General features: G+C 46.5%; 1 protein-coding gene across 2 annotated transcripts in view; it reads left to right on the top strand.

Annotated features, from left to right (window-relative positions):
* Positions 1 to 17,777, top strand: part of LOC133087359 (armadillo-like helical domain containing protein 1) — a 63,836-nt gene that overhangs the window by 27,084 nt on the left and 18,975 nt on the right. For both annotated transcript variants that reach the window (XM_061184315.1, XM_061184316.1), the window contains exon 7: positions 2,007 to 2,091. In XM_061184315.1, the coding sequence (XP_061040298.1) occupies positions 2,007 to 2,091 (85 nt within the window). The remainder of the gene's footprint in view (positions 1 to 2,006; positions 2,092 to 17,777) is intronic.

The raw sequence follows: 17,777 nt of genomic DNA, 5'->3' as shown, positions 1-17,777 counted from the left end.
AGAGAAGTGATATCCGAAAGAGTAGAAGTCAATAAGATCACCCAGGTAGAATACACCAACTAAGAAGAGAAGGAACACTGCCAACATTTAAGAGATGAGCTGAGGAAGAAGATCAGCAAAACATCTGATTTTCATTATTGTTTCCAGTTTCCATTTATTAAGTACCTCCTACATGTCAGGCACTGTGCTCAGGGCTTGCTTACACTTTTTCTTTTAGTCTTCACAGTGGCTGATGGAGACAGGTATTATCATCCCCATTTTAAAGGTGATGCTAACGAGCCTTAGGAGGGTGTTCAGTGACTTATTCAAGGCCACACACTAAGTAGAAGATATATACCAAGTGAACATTAAAATCCAACTCTAACTCCAGAGTCCTTATTCTTTCCATATACTACTCTGCCTCCTTGAAAAAGAATGATGGCGGGGGTTGGGGGTGGTGGTGTGATGAATTGGGAGATTGGGATTGACATGTATACACTGATGTGTATAAAATGGATGACTAGGAAGAAAAAATAAATAAATAAAAAATAAACATTAAAAAAAAAGAAAGAAAAAGAATGATAAGCCATAAAAGAAGAGGAAAACACAGGGCTGTGAAAAATAAGCGAAAAGAGTTTCAAGAAGAAGGACATGGACTTCCCTGGTGACACAGTGGTTAAGAATCCACCTGCCAATGCAGGGGACACGGGTTCGATCCCTGGTCCGGGAAGATCCCACATGCCGAGGAGCAACTAAGCCCTTGCGCCACAACTACTGAAGCCCTCGCGCCTAGAGCCTGTGCTCCCCAACAAGAGAAGCCACCGCAATGAGTAGTCCCTGCTCTCCACAACTAGAGAAAGCCCACGCACAGCAATGAAGACCCAACACAGCCAAAAATTAATTAATTAATTTTTAAAAAATAAATAAAAGAAGGACATGATCAGTTGGCTCAAATACAGCAGAGAGATTCAGTGCAGGTAGAACAGAAAGCTGAGCTCAGCAGGAAAAGTTTTGGTCAATTAGGGTACTGTCCGATGGCAGGAAAAATTAAATTACAGCCGCCTGTCAAAGGATGCATGGAGGATGAAGAAGTAGCTTCCCCCGGGAAGCTTAGGTGTAAAGGGGGAAAGAACAGTAGCAAGAGGAGACAGAGTTGAAGGACGGTTGCTTTCAATCTGGGTGATCTTGAGAATGTTTAATGCCAAAAGACAGGAACCAATGCACGGGTAGAAGACACAGACAGGAGGGTTGCCTGATTGGGTGAGATCCTGAGAGGGAGAAGATTTAGGATCTTGGATGAGTTCCACTCTCTCCAGCCTGTGCCTGTCTTCCCTGCAGCCAAGATAGCCGACTTGTCCCTGCACCTCTAGCAGTGGCCAGCTCCACTGAGTGCCTCCTGAGCCAGAGGGTTCAGTGGCAACCTCGGCAGAGTCTCTGGAGATTCCTGGCTGCCCATCTCCGCCCCTCCTCTCCAGAAGAAATTAACTTCGGACTTCCCTGCTGGCGCAGTGGTTGGGAATCCGCCTGCCAAATACAGGGTTCGATCCCTGGTCCGGGAGGATCCCGCGTGCCGCGGAGCAGCTGAGCCCGCGTGCCACAACTGCTGAGCCCGCGTGCCACAACTGCTGGGCCCGCGCGCCTGGAGCCCGTGCTCCGCAGCTGGGGAGGCCACCGCGGTGGGAGGCCCGTGCACCGCGTCGAGGAGTGGCCCCCGCTCGCCGCAACTAGAGAGGGCCCACGCGCAGCAACGAAGACCCAACGCAGGCAAAATAATTAATTAATTTTTAAAAAGAGAGAGAGAGCTCTCCCTCCCTACTAGTATGCAAAAAATTGACTATAATGTTAAAAAAAAAAAAAAGAAATTAACCTCTCGGGTGCGGGGCCAGGGCCCAGTGACTCACTGCTGCCCCCCTCTCCCCATTCAGCTAAGGCTTCCCGGCTGTTTGGAAGCCAGCTTTTCACTTCTCCCAGGTGGACCAGACGGAAAGGAAAGAGTAACCGCCTTGTCCTGCTGTCTTTCTTGCCAGTCGATCATCGGGACAACACACCCCGGCATCGTGGACGGCGTGCTGAAGGCGCTGCGCACTATGCACTTGGAAGTCCAGTATGAAGGTAGGGGAGGCGGCCGGGTCTGCTCCAGATGGCAGAAGGTGGCCATGAGAGCTAGGCAGCTTTGCTCTGAGACGTTTTCTCCTATCCACAAAGAGCCTGACTGAGTGTCCTAGACAGCCTCGGCAGACGGAAGGTGCTGGCTCTGTACTGATGGGCAAGTTATTCAGAAAACGACAGTCATGTTCTGTGCCTGGAATCAGCCACGTGCTCTAGCAGTTGTTAGAACGTGCCTGGGTCCAGAGCTGGCTCTGGTTCCCAGACTTATGTGGCACTTCCCCTCCAAACAGAAATCACCCTGGGGACTGTTCTTCTAAGAAACTAGATTGGGTAATGGTAGTATTAATAAGTTTTCATTTATTGAGTATGCCTATGTGCCAGCCACTTTCCATGCATTGCTCCATTTAATTCTCAAAATAACCACAAGAGTATAGATTCTGGTACATATTAGGTATTCAAATGTTCAAATGAATGAATGGTGGGGGTCAGCATTTTTATGTTTTTCAAGCTAGAGCACTGAAGCACAGAGAGATTAAGTATGCTTCCCAAAGTTACACAGCTGGCCAGATTCAAACCAGATCTGTCTGACTCCAAAGCCTATGCTTTTAACATGCAGCACATGGCAGGTGTTTCCAGGATGTTATTTCCTTCCCTGCTCTTACGATGGTTCAGAGAAGGGAGATTCTGTTTTCTACAGGAGAGATCAAGGAAGGGTTCTCTGAGAAGATGGTATTTGAGCTGAGCCTTGAAAAATGGGAAGGTAGAAAGCAGAGAAGGGCATTCTGGAAAGGGGAATGGTGTAAAGGAAGGCCCAGACACAGGGAAGTACAAGATGTGTCTGGGGAGTGGCATGGAGATCATTTGGTGGAGGTTTGGTAGCGGTCTCGGTCTAGGAAGACCTAGGAAGGTAGGCCAGGACCAGATCATGGAGCACCTTGAATGTCAGATGGAATAGCAGGCCAGAGCCACAGGGAGACTTTAGGCTGGAGCTGTTCAGACAACAAAATGGAATGTGCTGATCTAGCAGGATAGAGAGGCCCCAGGAAGAGAGAGGAGGGACAGGACTGGGGACCGCCTGGGTGTGGAGAGTGACATGGCACATGAAGGGGGAATGGGCCTAGCTGAGGAGGCCAGGGCAGGGAGACCCATAAGGCAGGAAGGGTCTGGGTGGCACTACATATCGGGACTTCTGTGCCCAGGATGACAGGCTGAGCCCCAGGTCCAGGAAGCCTAGGAGGGTCAGAAGGAGGAGGCCGGTACCAGGGTTAAGGTATACAAGTGAGACCCTGGGGATCAACAAAGGCCTGGCGCTCACTCCCAACCTAGATTGTTTTTTGGAGGCAGTGTTGAGATTGAATGCCCACCTTATCTTTCCTTCAGCAGCACTGTCAACTTTGTATTTGTTTGACCCCTGCGGGGGTACATGGACTCCTGTGTTGGGAAGTAATGCTATGTTGGAATCGGTTACCAGCTGGAGCAGAGCCTCCTAGCTGGGGAGGAGTTGCCAGTGAGCGGGTGGAGTGGTAGAGGCACCTAAGTCAAGGTCAGGCCCGGCAGTAGAGAGTTGTTGCTGGCATTGGAGCAAGGGGGTGAGCTGGCGGTGGAATCATGTCAGGAGGCTTAATCAAACAACCCCGAGGAGACTAGATTGGGTGGCGCTGTGACCTCCCTCCCCTCACCCAACTTCCACGTGGCAAAGTGACCATTCCGTCACTTCCCCCCTGAAGCATTTCTTCTCTGAGGGCTTCCCTGACCTGCCTTCACCCCTGCCCAAATGTCAGCCTCCTTCCTTTTTACCATCTTGCTCCCTCCTCCCCCCCAGCACCTGCCTCCATTGGAGCAGTTATCTCCAGAATGGTAACTGCCCTTTACATAGACTGTGCATGTTTCCATGCAGCTCTCATAGTTTCTGTCCTTATACCCCCAACACAGTCCCCAGCGTATGTTAGGTCCTCGGTACGTGTTTGTTGAGTGCGTGAGGGAGGGAGGGAGTCCTGCACACGCATACTGTATTAGTGACTACTTGCCTAAATGCCTTCCCCTCTGAGCAGCTTCAGGGCACGGACAGGGTCTGATTCCTCTTTTTCCAGCTCAGGGCCTGGCATATAAAGGGTGGTGTGCAGTAGAAGTCTGTTGAATAAATTTATGAAAAAATGGCTTTGCTTCAGTTTTGCTGATGAAGTCCTCCAGAGTTGAACTGGCCCAGCTTCTTCCCATATCAGGCCCAATCTAGAGTCCTGCTGCATTTATTATGTAACAACTGACTCTGGCAGAGGCAGCAGGAGCATGAATTGTCACTGCCTTTTTGGTTTGATGTCTGCTGGTGTGAAACTGTGCACCTCAAAATAATTTCAGTTAAGCCAGACTCGTAACAGGGGTACAAGAAATGTCTGTTGAATGAAAGAATTATTCTTTTTTACCGGGCACTTCAAAATAGTCTTCGTGTCCCTGGGAATATAGAGCATGCATGTGCATTGATCGTCCACTAGGGGGAACTATTTCACATGATTGGTGGGGTGGAAGTTAAGGGCAAGAATATGGTTCTGTTTCCACAGCGACTCCTTCAAAGGCAGGGGAGGGAAAGTCTGACAGGTCTTAGGTGGGGCCTAACAGTGACGACCAGAGAGGATCAGAGGTGAATTTCTCTGAGTTTGAGGACACCAAATTGCAAGACCAAGGTGGAGCCCCCCCAGGATGGTGGCAACATCAGGGGGAGCCAGTAATATAGCTGAAGGGACTAAGCTTTATAAGGGCTTGATTTTAAAAACAAGTATTAATTGAACATCTGTGGTATGCCAAGTACTATGCCAAGTACTAGGGTTTTGTTTGTGTTTGTTTGTTTGTACTTGAGGAGAAAAAGGAATGGTTTGGAAGGAGGAAGTTACGGAGGCCGTGCTCTCTACCCTGCGTGCTGCATGGGGCGGGGGATGATATCCTTCCCTGAGAAGTCTCCAGGGAAAGTAGATTCTCAGGGGGAGTCCCGTGAAAACAGGAGGTGGAGAGGCTCGGTGGGCCTGGTGACCCTTTCCCTCGCAGTGGGCGTCTGTGATGGAGGAGCCAGGAGATGACCTCACCTCCTTTTCCATTGAGACCTTCCCACCTCCAAACCTACCAGCCTGCCTGGCCTATCACCCACCTCCTCTACTCTCTTTCCCATTACAACACAGTGTCCCTACTCCCGTCACAGGCTACCTCCTTGACCCCAAGTTCCCCTCCAGCTCCTCATTTTTCCATTTTCTTCCATCATATTGGGAATAAAATTTGAAATACCTAGTTTTTTCAGCCCAGATGGCTAAGTGGAAGCTATGTGTCTTAAGTGACTCTTTACTTTCTGAGAGTTCTTAGGGCCAAGGCACAGGGTTCTGAGGAGGAAAAGGAGAAGGAAGGTAGGAGATGATAAGGCTCTCGAGCAGAGGTGGGGGTGGTATTCTGGCTACCTATATCTTATAACAAGCCACCCCAGTTTTAGTGTTGTAAAACTATCACTATTTTATTCTCACATATTATGTAGATCAGGAATTTGAACATGACACAGCAGAGATGGATTATCTCTGCTCCATGATTTCCGGGGCCTCAGTTGGAAGACAGCTGGGACCACAGCAGGAACTCGAGTGAGGCTAATGAGGATCACTCTTACTGATTTTTCCTTTTGTCTCGGGCTCCAATATGGCTCCATGTGGCACTCTTACTGTTTTTATTTAACATTTTGATAGGTCGTTCTTCATTCATTTTTTTGCATTGATTTTTTAAATTGCATTACAAAGTATCTATCTTGATTACTGGATTTTGATCTCTCCATTAAATTTTGCATCAGAGGCAACTGCTTCACTTGCCTCACCCAAAACCAAGCCTTGAGCAACACAAGGAGGCTGGGATCTTCTGGGTCTTGAAGGTGGGACTCAGAGTGGGGACTGTGCACTGCAGCACCTACATGTGGCCTCTCCCTGTAGCTTAGGCTTCTCTCAGCTTGGTGGCCGGATTCCAAGAGGAATCCTGAGTGAGCTTCCAAGACATTCCAAACCAAAGCTGCATAGCCTTTCTTGACCTAGCTTTTTTTTTTTAATAAATTTATTTATTTTATTTATTTTATTTTTGGCTGTGTTAGGTCTTCGTTGCTGTGTGCAGGCTTTCTCTGGTTGCAGCGAGCGGGGACTACTCTTTGTTGCGGTGCGCGGGCTTCTCATTGCAGTGGCTTCTCTTGTTGCGGAGCACAGGCTCCAGGCACGCGGGCTCAGTAGTTGTGGCTCGCAGGCTCTAGAGCGCAGGCTCAGTAGTTGTGGCGCACGGGCTTAGTTGCTCCGCGGCATGTGGAATCTTCCCGGACCAGGGCTCAAACCCGTGTCCCCTGCATTGGCAGGTGGATTCTTAACCACTGTGCCACCAGGGAAGCCCAACCTAACTTCTTAAGTCACATAGCGTCACTTCCTGGCCAGATTCAAAGGAAGCAAGTAGATCCCACATCTTGATGGGAGGGGGGGTCAAATAATTTTGTGCCCAAGTTTTAAAACCACTGCAGTGGGCCGTGTGGCAGCTGGGGCACATATGTTGTGGTGGCTCCATGTCTGTCTAGGTGGGATAAGCTTCTCTTTCTTCCTTTTTCTCCCCTTTCTCCATATTTTCATGCAGTTTCCTGAAATATGTTTGTCTGGCCAAGCTGGATTTTGTAACATTACATCTCCTCCATACCCATGCAGGGGCCCCTGGAGGAGGGGTGGGTCAGGGAGCCCCATGTTGAGGTCGTGGGGAAAGCCCTGCCCTTCCAGGTTCCTACAAAAGAGTGGAGGAGGAAACCTGGGACCAAGTAATGGCTTTCTGGTCCCCACTGCAGCAGATTCTGATTGCCCATTCTTGTCTGTTCTTCACTTTGAAGTAGAAATAACCAGGGAAAGGGTTCTGACACTTACATCCGCTAATTTCTGAGGATGGTTTGTTTTTGGTTTTTTTTCATAGAATTAAGACTTCAGAATTTCTTTTAATGATGATCCCATTCAATCTAAAAGAGTCAAAATTAAAATTAAGGGAGGACTTCTCCAAAGTGGTCCTGCCTGGAATTTATCTCCATTTATAATGGCTGTGAAGTGAAAAATGGCAGTTTCCTCCCAAGGAGGGTTGCTATTCCAGGAATCAGTGGCAGGCAGGGACTTAATCATGACAAGCAGTCTAAAGCCACAGAAGTATTCACTCACTGGTCTCCCTCCCTGGAGAAGAGAGATGTCAAAGTCACAAAGTTTTTTGGAAGGAGAAATTAATTCTGTTGGGAATTTGAAATATATATGTGTGTGTGTAAATATATTAGTATCTGTTACAAATAAATTATTGCCTTAGGAACATAAAAATTACTATGTATGACTTAATTAGAAACAGACGAATCATTGTAAATTAATTTGCCAAGTGTATGCTTACCCAAAAATCAATTGGCCAGATGACCAATTTGCTGAGTACCCAATTCACCAAATTACCAGTTTACTGAAAATGTTTACTTTAAATGTTTAAAATATTTAAAGTGTATAGCAGTTCCTCTTGGTTGTATTGGTACGGCCTAAGAGAGCTGGGAGAAGCCGGAACTTCTGAGTTCTCAGGGGTCTCAGCCTCTCTCTGCCCCTCAGTACCACTTTCTGCCCTTGGTTGGTCCCCTTCTCTGACCCTTGCCCTCCCTTTCTCTGCCCCACCCCCTCCCCATCCCCTCTTCTCCCAAGGATGGGCAGTCTAGGCCATGTAGCATGGTGACCTCCAGCAAGTTTCCTCACCAGGTCCCCCCTCCTTGCCCTTACTCCCTGCCACTGCAGCTACAGAGAGCTTGGGCAGAGACAAATGAAGATTCCTTAAAATGCTGCTATGAAGGCCACATGAAAGGCATTATATTCAAACTTCGCAGAAATCCGCAAAAGCTGTTAAATCAGTCCATCTATATTCATTACCTATTGCTATATAACAAATTACCCTAAAACACAGCGACTAAAAAAAATAAACATTTATTATCTCCCACAGTTTTTGTGGGTCAGGAATCTGGGAGCAGCTTAACTGAATGATTCTGGCTCAGGGTGTGTCATGAGACTGCAGTCAGGCGGTCAGCTGGGGCTGTGGTCATCTGAAGGCGTGATCAGGTCTGGAGGACAGGCTTCCAGGGTGGCTCACTTACACACCTGGCAAGTTAGTGCTGGTTGTTGGCAGGAAGCCTCCGTTCTTCACCATGTGGACCTCGCTATAGGGCTGCTTGAGTGTCCTGACATGTCAGCTGGCTTCTCCCAGAGCGAGTGATCCAAGAGAGAGCAAAGAGGAAGCCCCAATATCTTTCATAATCTAATCTCAGAAGTTGCACATGTCACTTCTGTTTTACTCTATTCATTGGAAGCCAGTCACTAAGTTGAGCCCACACTCAAGGGGAGAAGAATTGGGCTCCACCTCTTGAAAGGAAACATACTAAAAACTTTGTGGACATATTTTAAAACCACTGTACCATCTGATAAAAATTGCTGAAAATTTAACAAATAGTTATAAGAAACAAGTTTATGGTAAAATGGAAATGTTTGCGAATTTGGAAAAATGGTCATTTGGAGAATAATTTTTTTTCTAATTGACCTACAACCTACGATTAACTTGGCATGCTCATAAAATGATCATGTTTCCTATAGTGAAGTTGGAAGTGTGGCTTATCAGCCACAAAGTACAACAGCAGGATTTATGGCTAAGCAAACTGCATTCACTGACACAGTGGACTCCTCTAGAAATGTTATTGCAGGGAAACAGTGGCCCTAAGTGACCAAACAGGACAGACACAGACAAGTCTTCAAATGTGTAACATCTCCTCCCCTGACCTCCAGAGACCTGGAGAGACTGGCGATGGGCAAGAACATCATTGTTAATTTTCCTGAGGTTCTTTGTTCTGTGAAGTTATGTAGATTCCTAATACAAAGAAGTATGATTGGGACTTCCCTGGCGGTCCAGTGGCTAAGACTCCGCACTCCCAATGCAAGGGGCCGGGCTTTGATTCCTGGTCAGGGACCTACCCTGACCACCACCCCTCCCCTCACCCACTGGAAACCATCAATCTTGTCTCTATGGATTCACCTATTCCAGATATTTCATAAAAGTGGAATCTTACAATATATGAACTTTTTATCAGGTTTCTTTTGCTTAGCATACTGTTTTCGAGGTTCATCTATGTGGTAGCATGTATCAATACTTTATTCTTTTCTTTTCTTCTTCGGCTGTGCTGCGCGGCTTGCAGGATCTTAGTTCCCCAACCAGAGATTGAACCCAGGCCACCACAGTGAAAGCACTGAGTCCTAACCACTGGACCACCAGGGAATCCCAGTACTTTGTTCTTTATTATGGCTGAATAATATTCCATTGTATGGATATACCACAATTTGTCTCTCCATTCATCTGCTGATGGACATTTGAGCTGTTTCCGCCTTTTGGCTATTGTGAATAGTGCTTCTATGAACATACATGCACATGTATTTGTTTGAGTGCCTGTTTGCAATTCTTTTGGGTATACATCTAGGAGTGGATTTGCCAGGTCATATGGTAATTCCATTTAATCTTTTGAGGAACCGTCAAACTGTTTTCCACAGCAACTGAACCATTTTACATTCCCACCAGCAACGTTTGAGTGTTCCAATTTCTCCATATCCTTGCCCACACTTGTTATTGTCCAAATATATATATATAGCCATCCTAGTGGATATGGAGTGGTGGTACCTCATTGCAGTTTTGATTTGCATTTACCTAATGACTAAAGATGTTGAACATCTTTTCGTGTGCTTGTTGATGTTTATGTTTCTTCCTTGAAGAACTATCTATTCAAGTCCTATGCCCATTTTAAAACTTGGGTTGTCTTTTTGCTGTTGAATTGTAAGAGTTCTTTATATATTCTGGACACTAGAATGGTTTCTCCCATTCTGTTGTTATCTTTTCACTTTTTTGATAATGTACTTTGTTGGTTTACTTTTAAATAACTTAAGTTTTTCATGCATTCATTTACTTATTCAACAAGAGCAGGCACTGGGCTGGGCACTGTGTATATAGTGACAAATGAAACAAAGTCCCTGCTGTCCTAGAACTTTGTTACAGAAGCAATAATCATAGTAATAATAACTGGTGATCACTACCAGTGACTGAGGATGACTATGTGCCAGGCACTGTTCTAGCTCTTTCATCGTCTCCAGTGACGGTCAGGATAATTCTGAGGAGTACGTAGTATTATCATCCCCGGTTTACAGGTGAGGAAACTGAGGCACAGAGCAATTAAATAGCCTGTCCAAAGTCTCAAAGATGTTAAGCGGGAAAGTTGTGGGTCACACCCAGACAGTCTGACTCCTGCACCCATCTCCTCACCACCACACTCTCTTGTCTCCCCAGTGTTACGGGAACAAGACTTTCTTCTTTGTTTTTACCAGTTTTGAGCAGCACACAAAACCTGAGGATAGACATCATTATTATTACAATAAAACATATTTTTAAAAATTATGTGTCTCAGCTTCATGCCCTTCACAAGGTCAAGCAAATACTAAAAGATTTCATTTTTAAAACTACAGCTTTTGCCCTGTAGAACCTTGTGCCTTTGTTTCCTCCTCTGAGTTGACACGGGGAGTAGTGTCAGCCTTTCCTGTGTAAGAGGCACAGGTCCTGTGTAACTTCAATGAACAACGGTCACAAGGCTCTGACACTAAAGGACAGTTTCACATAAAAACCTACTGAATGTTTTTAAAAGATACATTATTTCTCCAAAATTACATGAGCCCTTCAACTGCGACACTTTACTTAGCATTTATAAATTTTATTGTACAGTCTTCCAGAGTTTTTTTAAGAATAGAAAGTCCTTGGGAAAAACTTGTTTCTAATTGCCCAGTTGGCCTGGCCCTAAACACTGTGTCCGCCAGGGCCTGATACTGTCTCCCCTCACCCCACGCTGCACCTGGTGTGGGGTGTGCCGCTCGGGTGACAGGGATGCTTCTAAGCACCAGCACACAGGCTGGTTGGGCTTGGCGAGACCGGCCCAGAAGGGCAGATACCAATGGGAGACACACTTTGGTAATTATTGATTCAGCAACAGGTATACCACCATAGCACGTAACACTATGTTGCTTGGCTTTTTTTTCTTTTTAATAAATTTATTTATTTACTTATTTATTTATTTTGGCTGCGTTGGGTCTTCATTGCTGCGCCCGGGCTTTCTCTAGTTGCAGCGAGCGGGGGCTACTCTTCGATGCGGTGCGCGGGCTTCTCACTGCGGTGGCTTCTCTTTGTTGCGGAGCACGGGCTCTAGGAGTGCGGGCTTCAGTAGTTGTGGCACACGGGCTCCGTAGTTGTGGCTGGCTGGCTCTAGAGCGCAGGCTCAGTAGTTGTGGTGCACGGGCTTAGTTGCTCCGCGGCATGTGGGATCTTCCCGGACCGGCTCGAACCCGCGTCTCCTGCTTTGGCAGGCGGAGTCTTAACCACTGCGCCACCAGGGAAGTCCCTTGCCTGGCTTTTTTAAACAAAATACTGCATAAAATATATTTTTCATGTTTCAACTTTGGGCTTTGAACCGGATTTGGTAAAAGAGGTGGCGGAATGTACAGGGATCAAAGACAGGATGTAATTGATCAGGAAGATGCCTGGCACTGGTCTTTTCCTTACAACAGTGCGATTTGCCCAACTTATTCATACCCCAACTCTGCTGGAAAAGGAAGCAAAGCTGTGTATGGATGGCACTGAGGTGCACTTCTTTAGTGTGGCCAGCAGGTGGCAGTCTTGTCTGGATGTGAGGACAAAGAACGGGGGCACTGGTTTTCCCAGGCTCTAGGACCAAAGAATTGTAAAACCAACCTCATCAGTGCTGAGTGCCTTGGAAACGGTTGCCTGACAGAGCCACAATTCCCAGGTGCCATGCCATTTCTGAGGCACGTCTGCCACGTGAATACGAAGCCTGCTGCTACAGCTCTATCTCCCATTCACTGCAATTCCCTGGGCAAGTCTTTGTTCTGGGTTTCTGCATCTATCAAACAGGTGATCACAGAGCTTTCTTCTGGTGCTGACAGGCTGTGGGCTCCGTGGTTCCTCTTTGGATTGGAGGAATCCTTCCCCTTGCACTCCAGTTTCCATCGAGTGTCGGTGGCACGCTCCTTGCATCTGTTTTGTTTACTGCAGTTTCAGTCAGCGCTGGTGCTGACTGTAGCTGGCACGTACCCAATCTGTTATTTGTCCAATGAATGGGCATGGGTCCTGCAGAGCTGCTTCTCAGCCTCACTGGGCATGAACTCTCAAACTACAAACCCTCCTGATCCCACCCTCCTCCCTGAGGACTCTGATCCCTTCCTTCCCAGACCCCACACTTTCCTGTCTTCCTCCTATCTCTCTGGAAACTATTTCTCAGCCCTTCACACATCCCTTTTCCTCCACCAGTCCCTTAAGTGTTGGTTTCTTTTTCTCCTAGGAATCAATCCAAGGTCTTCTCTTCTCTTCCTTTTGATTCGGTGGTACCTCATCCACTCCCATGGTTTTAATTACCACCTATAATGATAGAAACAATAATAGCTCACTTTTATAGAGTATTGACTGTATACTGAGTACTGCTCTAGCTCATTACTCATTTAGTCCTCACAACAAGCTGATGAGGCAGATATCACTATTATTCCCATTTTATGGATGAAGTGCAGAGTGGCTGAGTGACCACTGTGCAGCTCAGACCTCTCTCCTGAGCCTGAGAGCCTGACCCTCATACCCACTTGCCTTCTGGACATCTCCCCTTGGATGTCACTGACCATGTTCAGAATTAGACTCCTGCTGTCATACAGAGTGAAGTAAGTCAGAAAGAGAAAAACAAATACCGTATGCTAACACATATATATGGAATCTAAAAAAAAAAAAAATGGTTCTGATGAACCTAGGAGCAGGACAGGAATAAAGACGCAGATGTACATAATGGACTTGAGGACACGGGGTGGGGGAAGGGTAAGCTGGGACGAAGTGAGGGAGTGGCATTGACATATATACACTACCAAATGTAAAATAGATAGCTAGTGGGAAGCAGCTGCATAGCACAGGGAGATCAGCTCGGTGCTTTGTGACCACCTCGAGGGGTGGGATAGGGAGGGTGGGAGGGAGACGCAAGAGGGAGGGAGACGCAAGAGGGAGGGGATATGGGGATATATGTATGCATATAGCTGATTCACTTTGTTATACAGCAGAAACTAACACAACATTGTAAAGCAGTTATACTCCAATAAAGATGTTAAAAAAAAAAAATTAGACTCCTGGTATTCCTGCTCCAAACCTTTCATTCTCCGAGGTCCCAATCTCAGCAAAAAGCATCCAATCACCCAGGTTAGACATGTGGGTAATTGTCATCTCTTCCTGCTTCCCACCTTCAACCAACTTCTAAAAAGACCAGTCAACTGTAATTCCTTAACATCATTCATATCTGTTCTGCCTTCTCCATTCTGTCTCCACTGCTATAATTCAGGTCTTTGTATTTCTCACATCTACACTGATCTCCATCTCTCCAGCATGGTACCCACACAGTCTATTTTCCTGGTCCTCCACCAGAGAGGTTGCAGTGGAGCTTCGTTTAACGGTGAAGAATATGAGGTTTGGAATCCAACAGAGTTATTTCACTACTCATTAGCTGTTTGACTGTGGGCAAGCTTGTCAATCTTTCTGAGTCTTAGTCTTCCCTGAAATGAAAGATGAGAAAACATCTGCGCTAGAGGGTACTTGGCACATGCAAAGCCTCCAGAAGCTGGGGCTGGCCTGCCTACACAGCCTTAGCTCTCACTCCATGACCCACCACGCTGCGTCCCAGCCAGACCCCCCTGCTTGCCTGGCTACCAGAGTGGCACACACTATCGAATATGGCACTCGCCACATTCTCCCTCCCAGTCCTTCCCTTCTCCCCATGGCCTTGCCAGTTCATGTGCCACCTTCTCCAGGGAAGTCTTCTCCTGATTCTCTATCCCCCATGCCCTCAACAGGCCCTCACACCAGCCTGGCTTCCTTTGTGTTCCCATGGCTCTTTTAACACCAAATCATAAATGCCAATTTCTTTACTGGTACTCGCCAATGGACTGTGTCATCCCTGAGGGCAGGGATTGCATGTTAGTCCTCCTCATAGCCCAGGGATCCGGCACAGAGAAGATGCTCAATAATCATTCTGTTAGATGAATGAATCAGCCAATGAATAAATCAGTTTCTGCTTCAATTTAGGACAGTTGGGGGTTGTCAACACCACAGGCTTCAGGGAAAGCTGCCAATGGCAGCAGTCTCCTGTTCCCTTTGCTTTCTGAATGAGTCCGCTATGCTGAGTAATTCGCACAGTGTATAGAGTTATAACTGGCTGTGGTTCTTGTGGAGATATTTGGGCAGGGACTAGCACTTCCACTTTGGGTATAAACAGTGGCACCTGTGAAATTTAAAACTCAATCAAAAGTGATTCAGTGGGGGCTTCCCTGGTGGCGCAGTGGTTAAGAATCCGCCTGCCAATGCAGGGGACACAGGTTTGAGCCCTGGTCCAGGAAGATCCCACATGCCGCGGAACAACTAAGCCCGTGTGCCACAACTACTGAGCCTGCGCTCTGGAGCCTGCGAGCCACAGCTACTGAAGCCCACGCACCACAACGAACAGTAGCCCCCGCTCACCGCAACTAGAGAAAGCCCGCGCGCAGCAATGAAGACCCAATGCAGCCAAAAATAAATAATAAATAAAATAAATACATTTAAAAAACAAAAAAAAAAGAATCTGCCTACCAATGCAGGGGACACAGTTTCGATCCCTGGTCCGGGAAGATCCCACATGCCGCGGAGCAACTAAGCCTATGCACCACAACTACTGAGCTTGTGCTCTAGAGCCCGTGAGCCACAACTACTGAGCCTGAGTGCCACAACTCCTGAAGGCAGCGCGCCTAGAGCCCGTGCTCTGCAACAAGAGAAGCCACCCAATGAGAAGCCCGTGCACTTCAACGAAGAGTAGCACCCGCTCGCCGCAACTAGAGAAAAGCCCGCGCGCGGCAACAAAGACCCAATGCAGCCAAAAATGAAAGTAAATAAATAAATTTATTTTTTTTTTAAAAAGTGATTCAGTGGGGAATTCCCTGGCGGTCCAGCAGTTAAGACTCAGTGCGTTTTCTGCCGCGGCCCAGGTTCGATCCTTGGTCGGGGAACTAAAAACCCACAAGCCGAGTGGCACGGCCAAAAAAAAAAAAAAAAAGTGATTCAGTGAATAAATCTTCATTTTGCCAAGGATCCCCATACATCATCAAGGAGCAGACACATAATCAGTGAAGGCTCAAGCATTTAGTGCAAAGTGAAGAGGCAGAACCAGGGAGTTGTCTCCTGGAGCGCTTGGTCCCATGTGGGCAGAGAATGCCATTGGTGGTCAGGGAAATTTCATTAAAATATCCTCATCCATTCATTTTTTACCCTGAAGGTTCACCTAGCCACTTCTTGCCACAGGAAAAGCTATCTGAGGTGCAGGTTGGCATTTTTTCCAGGGCATCCTGGCACTAAGGTGCCACCAGCTTGTGCCTGGGAAGAGCCCAGCTACTACTGAGAGCTGTGCTGCAGCTGACCAGGCCCCTATAGTCAGATATGAGGAGGAGCCAACCACTCAGACCCCAAAACCAAGCAGCACTAATTCAAGAAAAAGGAAGAAAAGGTTTCACAACCAAACAATAAAAGAACAAGTGAGAAAGACTTGGGGACTGCAGGCACCAGGCTATAGCTGCCAAGTGGCCACAGGCATCCCAGGCTGCATTTTTATCCAGGTGGGAGAGTGTTTGGGTGAAGACGGGGAGGCTCAGTGTCCTGGTCCCTTTCCCTCCACAGGGTTGCTGGCTCTGTGATTCCAAATTAGAACCATATCTGAGCAATAAGAGGTTGGGGTAGGGTGTAGTTGGGATTATGAGGGCTACCTCAGGAGACCTGGATGAAAGGGAAAGTGCAGAAGCAGTGGCCAGCTGTTTCTGAATCAGGTTGGCCCACAGAGGAAAGGGGCTGGCCCACAGAGGAAAGGGGCTGTCCCAGAGGCCTGTCCCCAGGGTACCAGGCACTGGAAGGGGTGGCACCAGACATCCTTGAGGATCTTCCTCGTGGGAGAGTAGCTCTTTGATTCTGTGATTGGGAAGAACAGGCTGAGACCAACTGGGGTTCATTCCAGGAATGCAAGGCTGGTTCAATACCCCAAAGTCAACCAATTTTATCTACCAAATTAACAGACTAAAGAAGAAAATTCACGTTATTGTATATCAATCATTGCAGAAAATGCATGTGACAAAATTCAAAACTCATTCGTAATTTAAAATTCTCAGAAAAATAGGACTAGAGAAGAGCTTCCCCGGGAATTCCCTGGCACTTCAGTGGTTAGGACTCCACACTTTCACTGCCAAGGGCCCGGGTTCAATTCCTCGTTGGGGAACTACGATCCCACAAGCCATGCGGCACGCCGGGAAAAAAAAAAAAAAAGAAGGAAAAAAAAGAAAGGGTGAGAGAAGAACTTCCCCAGCTTGATAAAAAGCATCTACAAACAAAAAATCTACAGCTAACATTATACTTAATAACGAAAGACTGAATGCTTTCCCCCTAAATTCAGGAACAGAGCCACTGTGTCTGCTAAAGGATTACTTCTAGCAAAAGAAAAATAATCCTAGCTCAATAACAAAAAAACAAACAACCCAATCCAAAAATGGGCAGAAGACCTAAATAGACATTTCTCCAAAGAAGATATACAGATTGCCAACAGACACATGAAAGAATGCTCAACATCATTAATCATTAGAGAAATGCAAATCAAAACTACAATGAGGTATCACCTCACACCGGTCAGAATGGCCATCATCAAAAAATCTAGAAACAATAAATGCTGGAGAGGGTGTGGAGAAAAGGGAACACTCTTGCACTGTTGGTGGGAATGTAAATTGATACAGCCACTATGGAGAACAGTATGGAGGTTTCTTAAAAAACTAAAAATAGAACTACCATACGACCCAGCAATCCCACTACTGGGCATATACCCTGAGAAAACCATAACTCAGAAAGAGTCATGTACCAAAATATTCATTGCAGCTCTGTTTACAATAGCCAGGACATGGAAGCAACCTAGGTGTCCATCATCGGATGAATGGATAAAGAAGATGTGGCACATATATACAATGGAATATTACTCAGCCATAAAAAGAAATGAAATGGAGGTATTTGTAATGAGGTGGATGGAGTTAGAGTCTGCCATACAGAGTGAAGTAAGTCAGAAAGAGAAAAAGAAATACAGTATGCTAACACATATATATGGAATCTAAGGGGAAAAAAAAAAAAAAAAGGTCATGAAGAACCTAGTGGCAAGACGGGAATAAAGACACAGACCTACTAGAGAATGGACTTGAGGATATGGGGAGGGGGAGGGGTGAGATGTGACAGGGTGAGAGACTGGCATGGACATATATACACTACCAAATGTAAAATAGATAGCTAGTGGGAAGCAGCCGCATAGCACAGGGAGATCAGCTCCGTGCTTTGTGACCACCTCGAGGGGTGGGATAGGGAGGGTGGGAGGGAGGGAGATGCAAGAGGGAAGAGATATGGGAACATATGTATATGTATAACTGATTCACTTTGTTATAAAGTAAAAAGTAACACACCATTGTAAAGCAATTATACTTCAATAAAGATGTTTAAAAAAATTTAAAAATTAAAAAAAAATTTAAAAAAAGAAAGAA

This window comes from Eubalaena glacialis, chromosome 3 (genome assembly GCF_028564815.1).
Source record: "Eubalaena glacialis isolate mEubGla1 chromosome 3, mEubGla1.1.hap2.+ XY, whole genome shotgun sequence".
Taxonomy (NCBI): Eukaryota; Metazoa; Chordata; class Mammalia; order Artiodactyla; family Balaenidae; genus Eubalaena; species Eubalaena glacialis.
The sequence above is the reverse complement of the archived record's forward strand: the minus strand, read 5'-3'. Positions and strand labels throughout refer to the sequence as shown.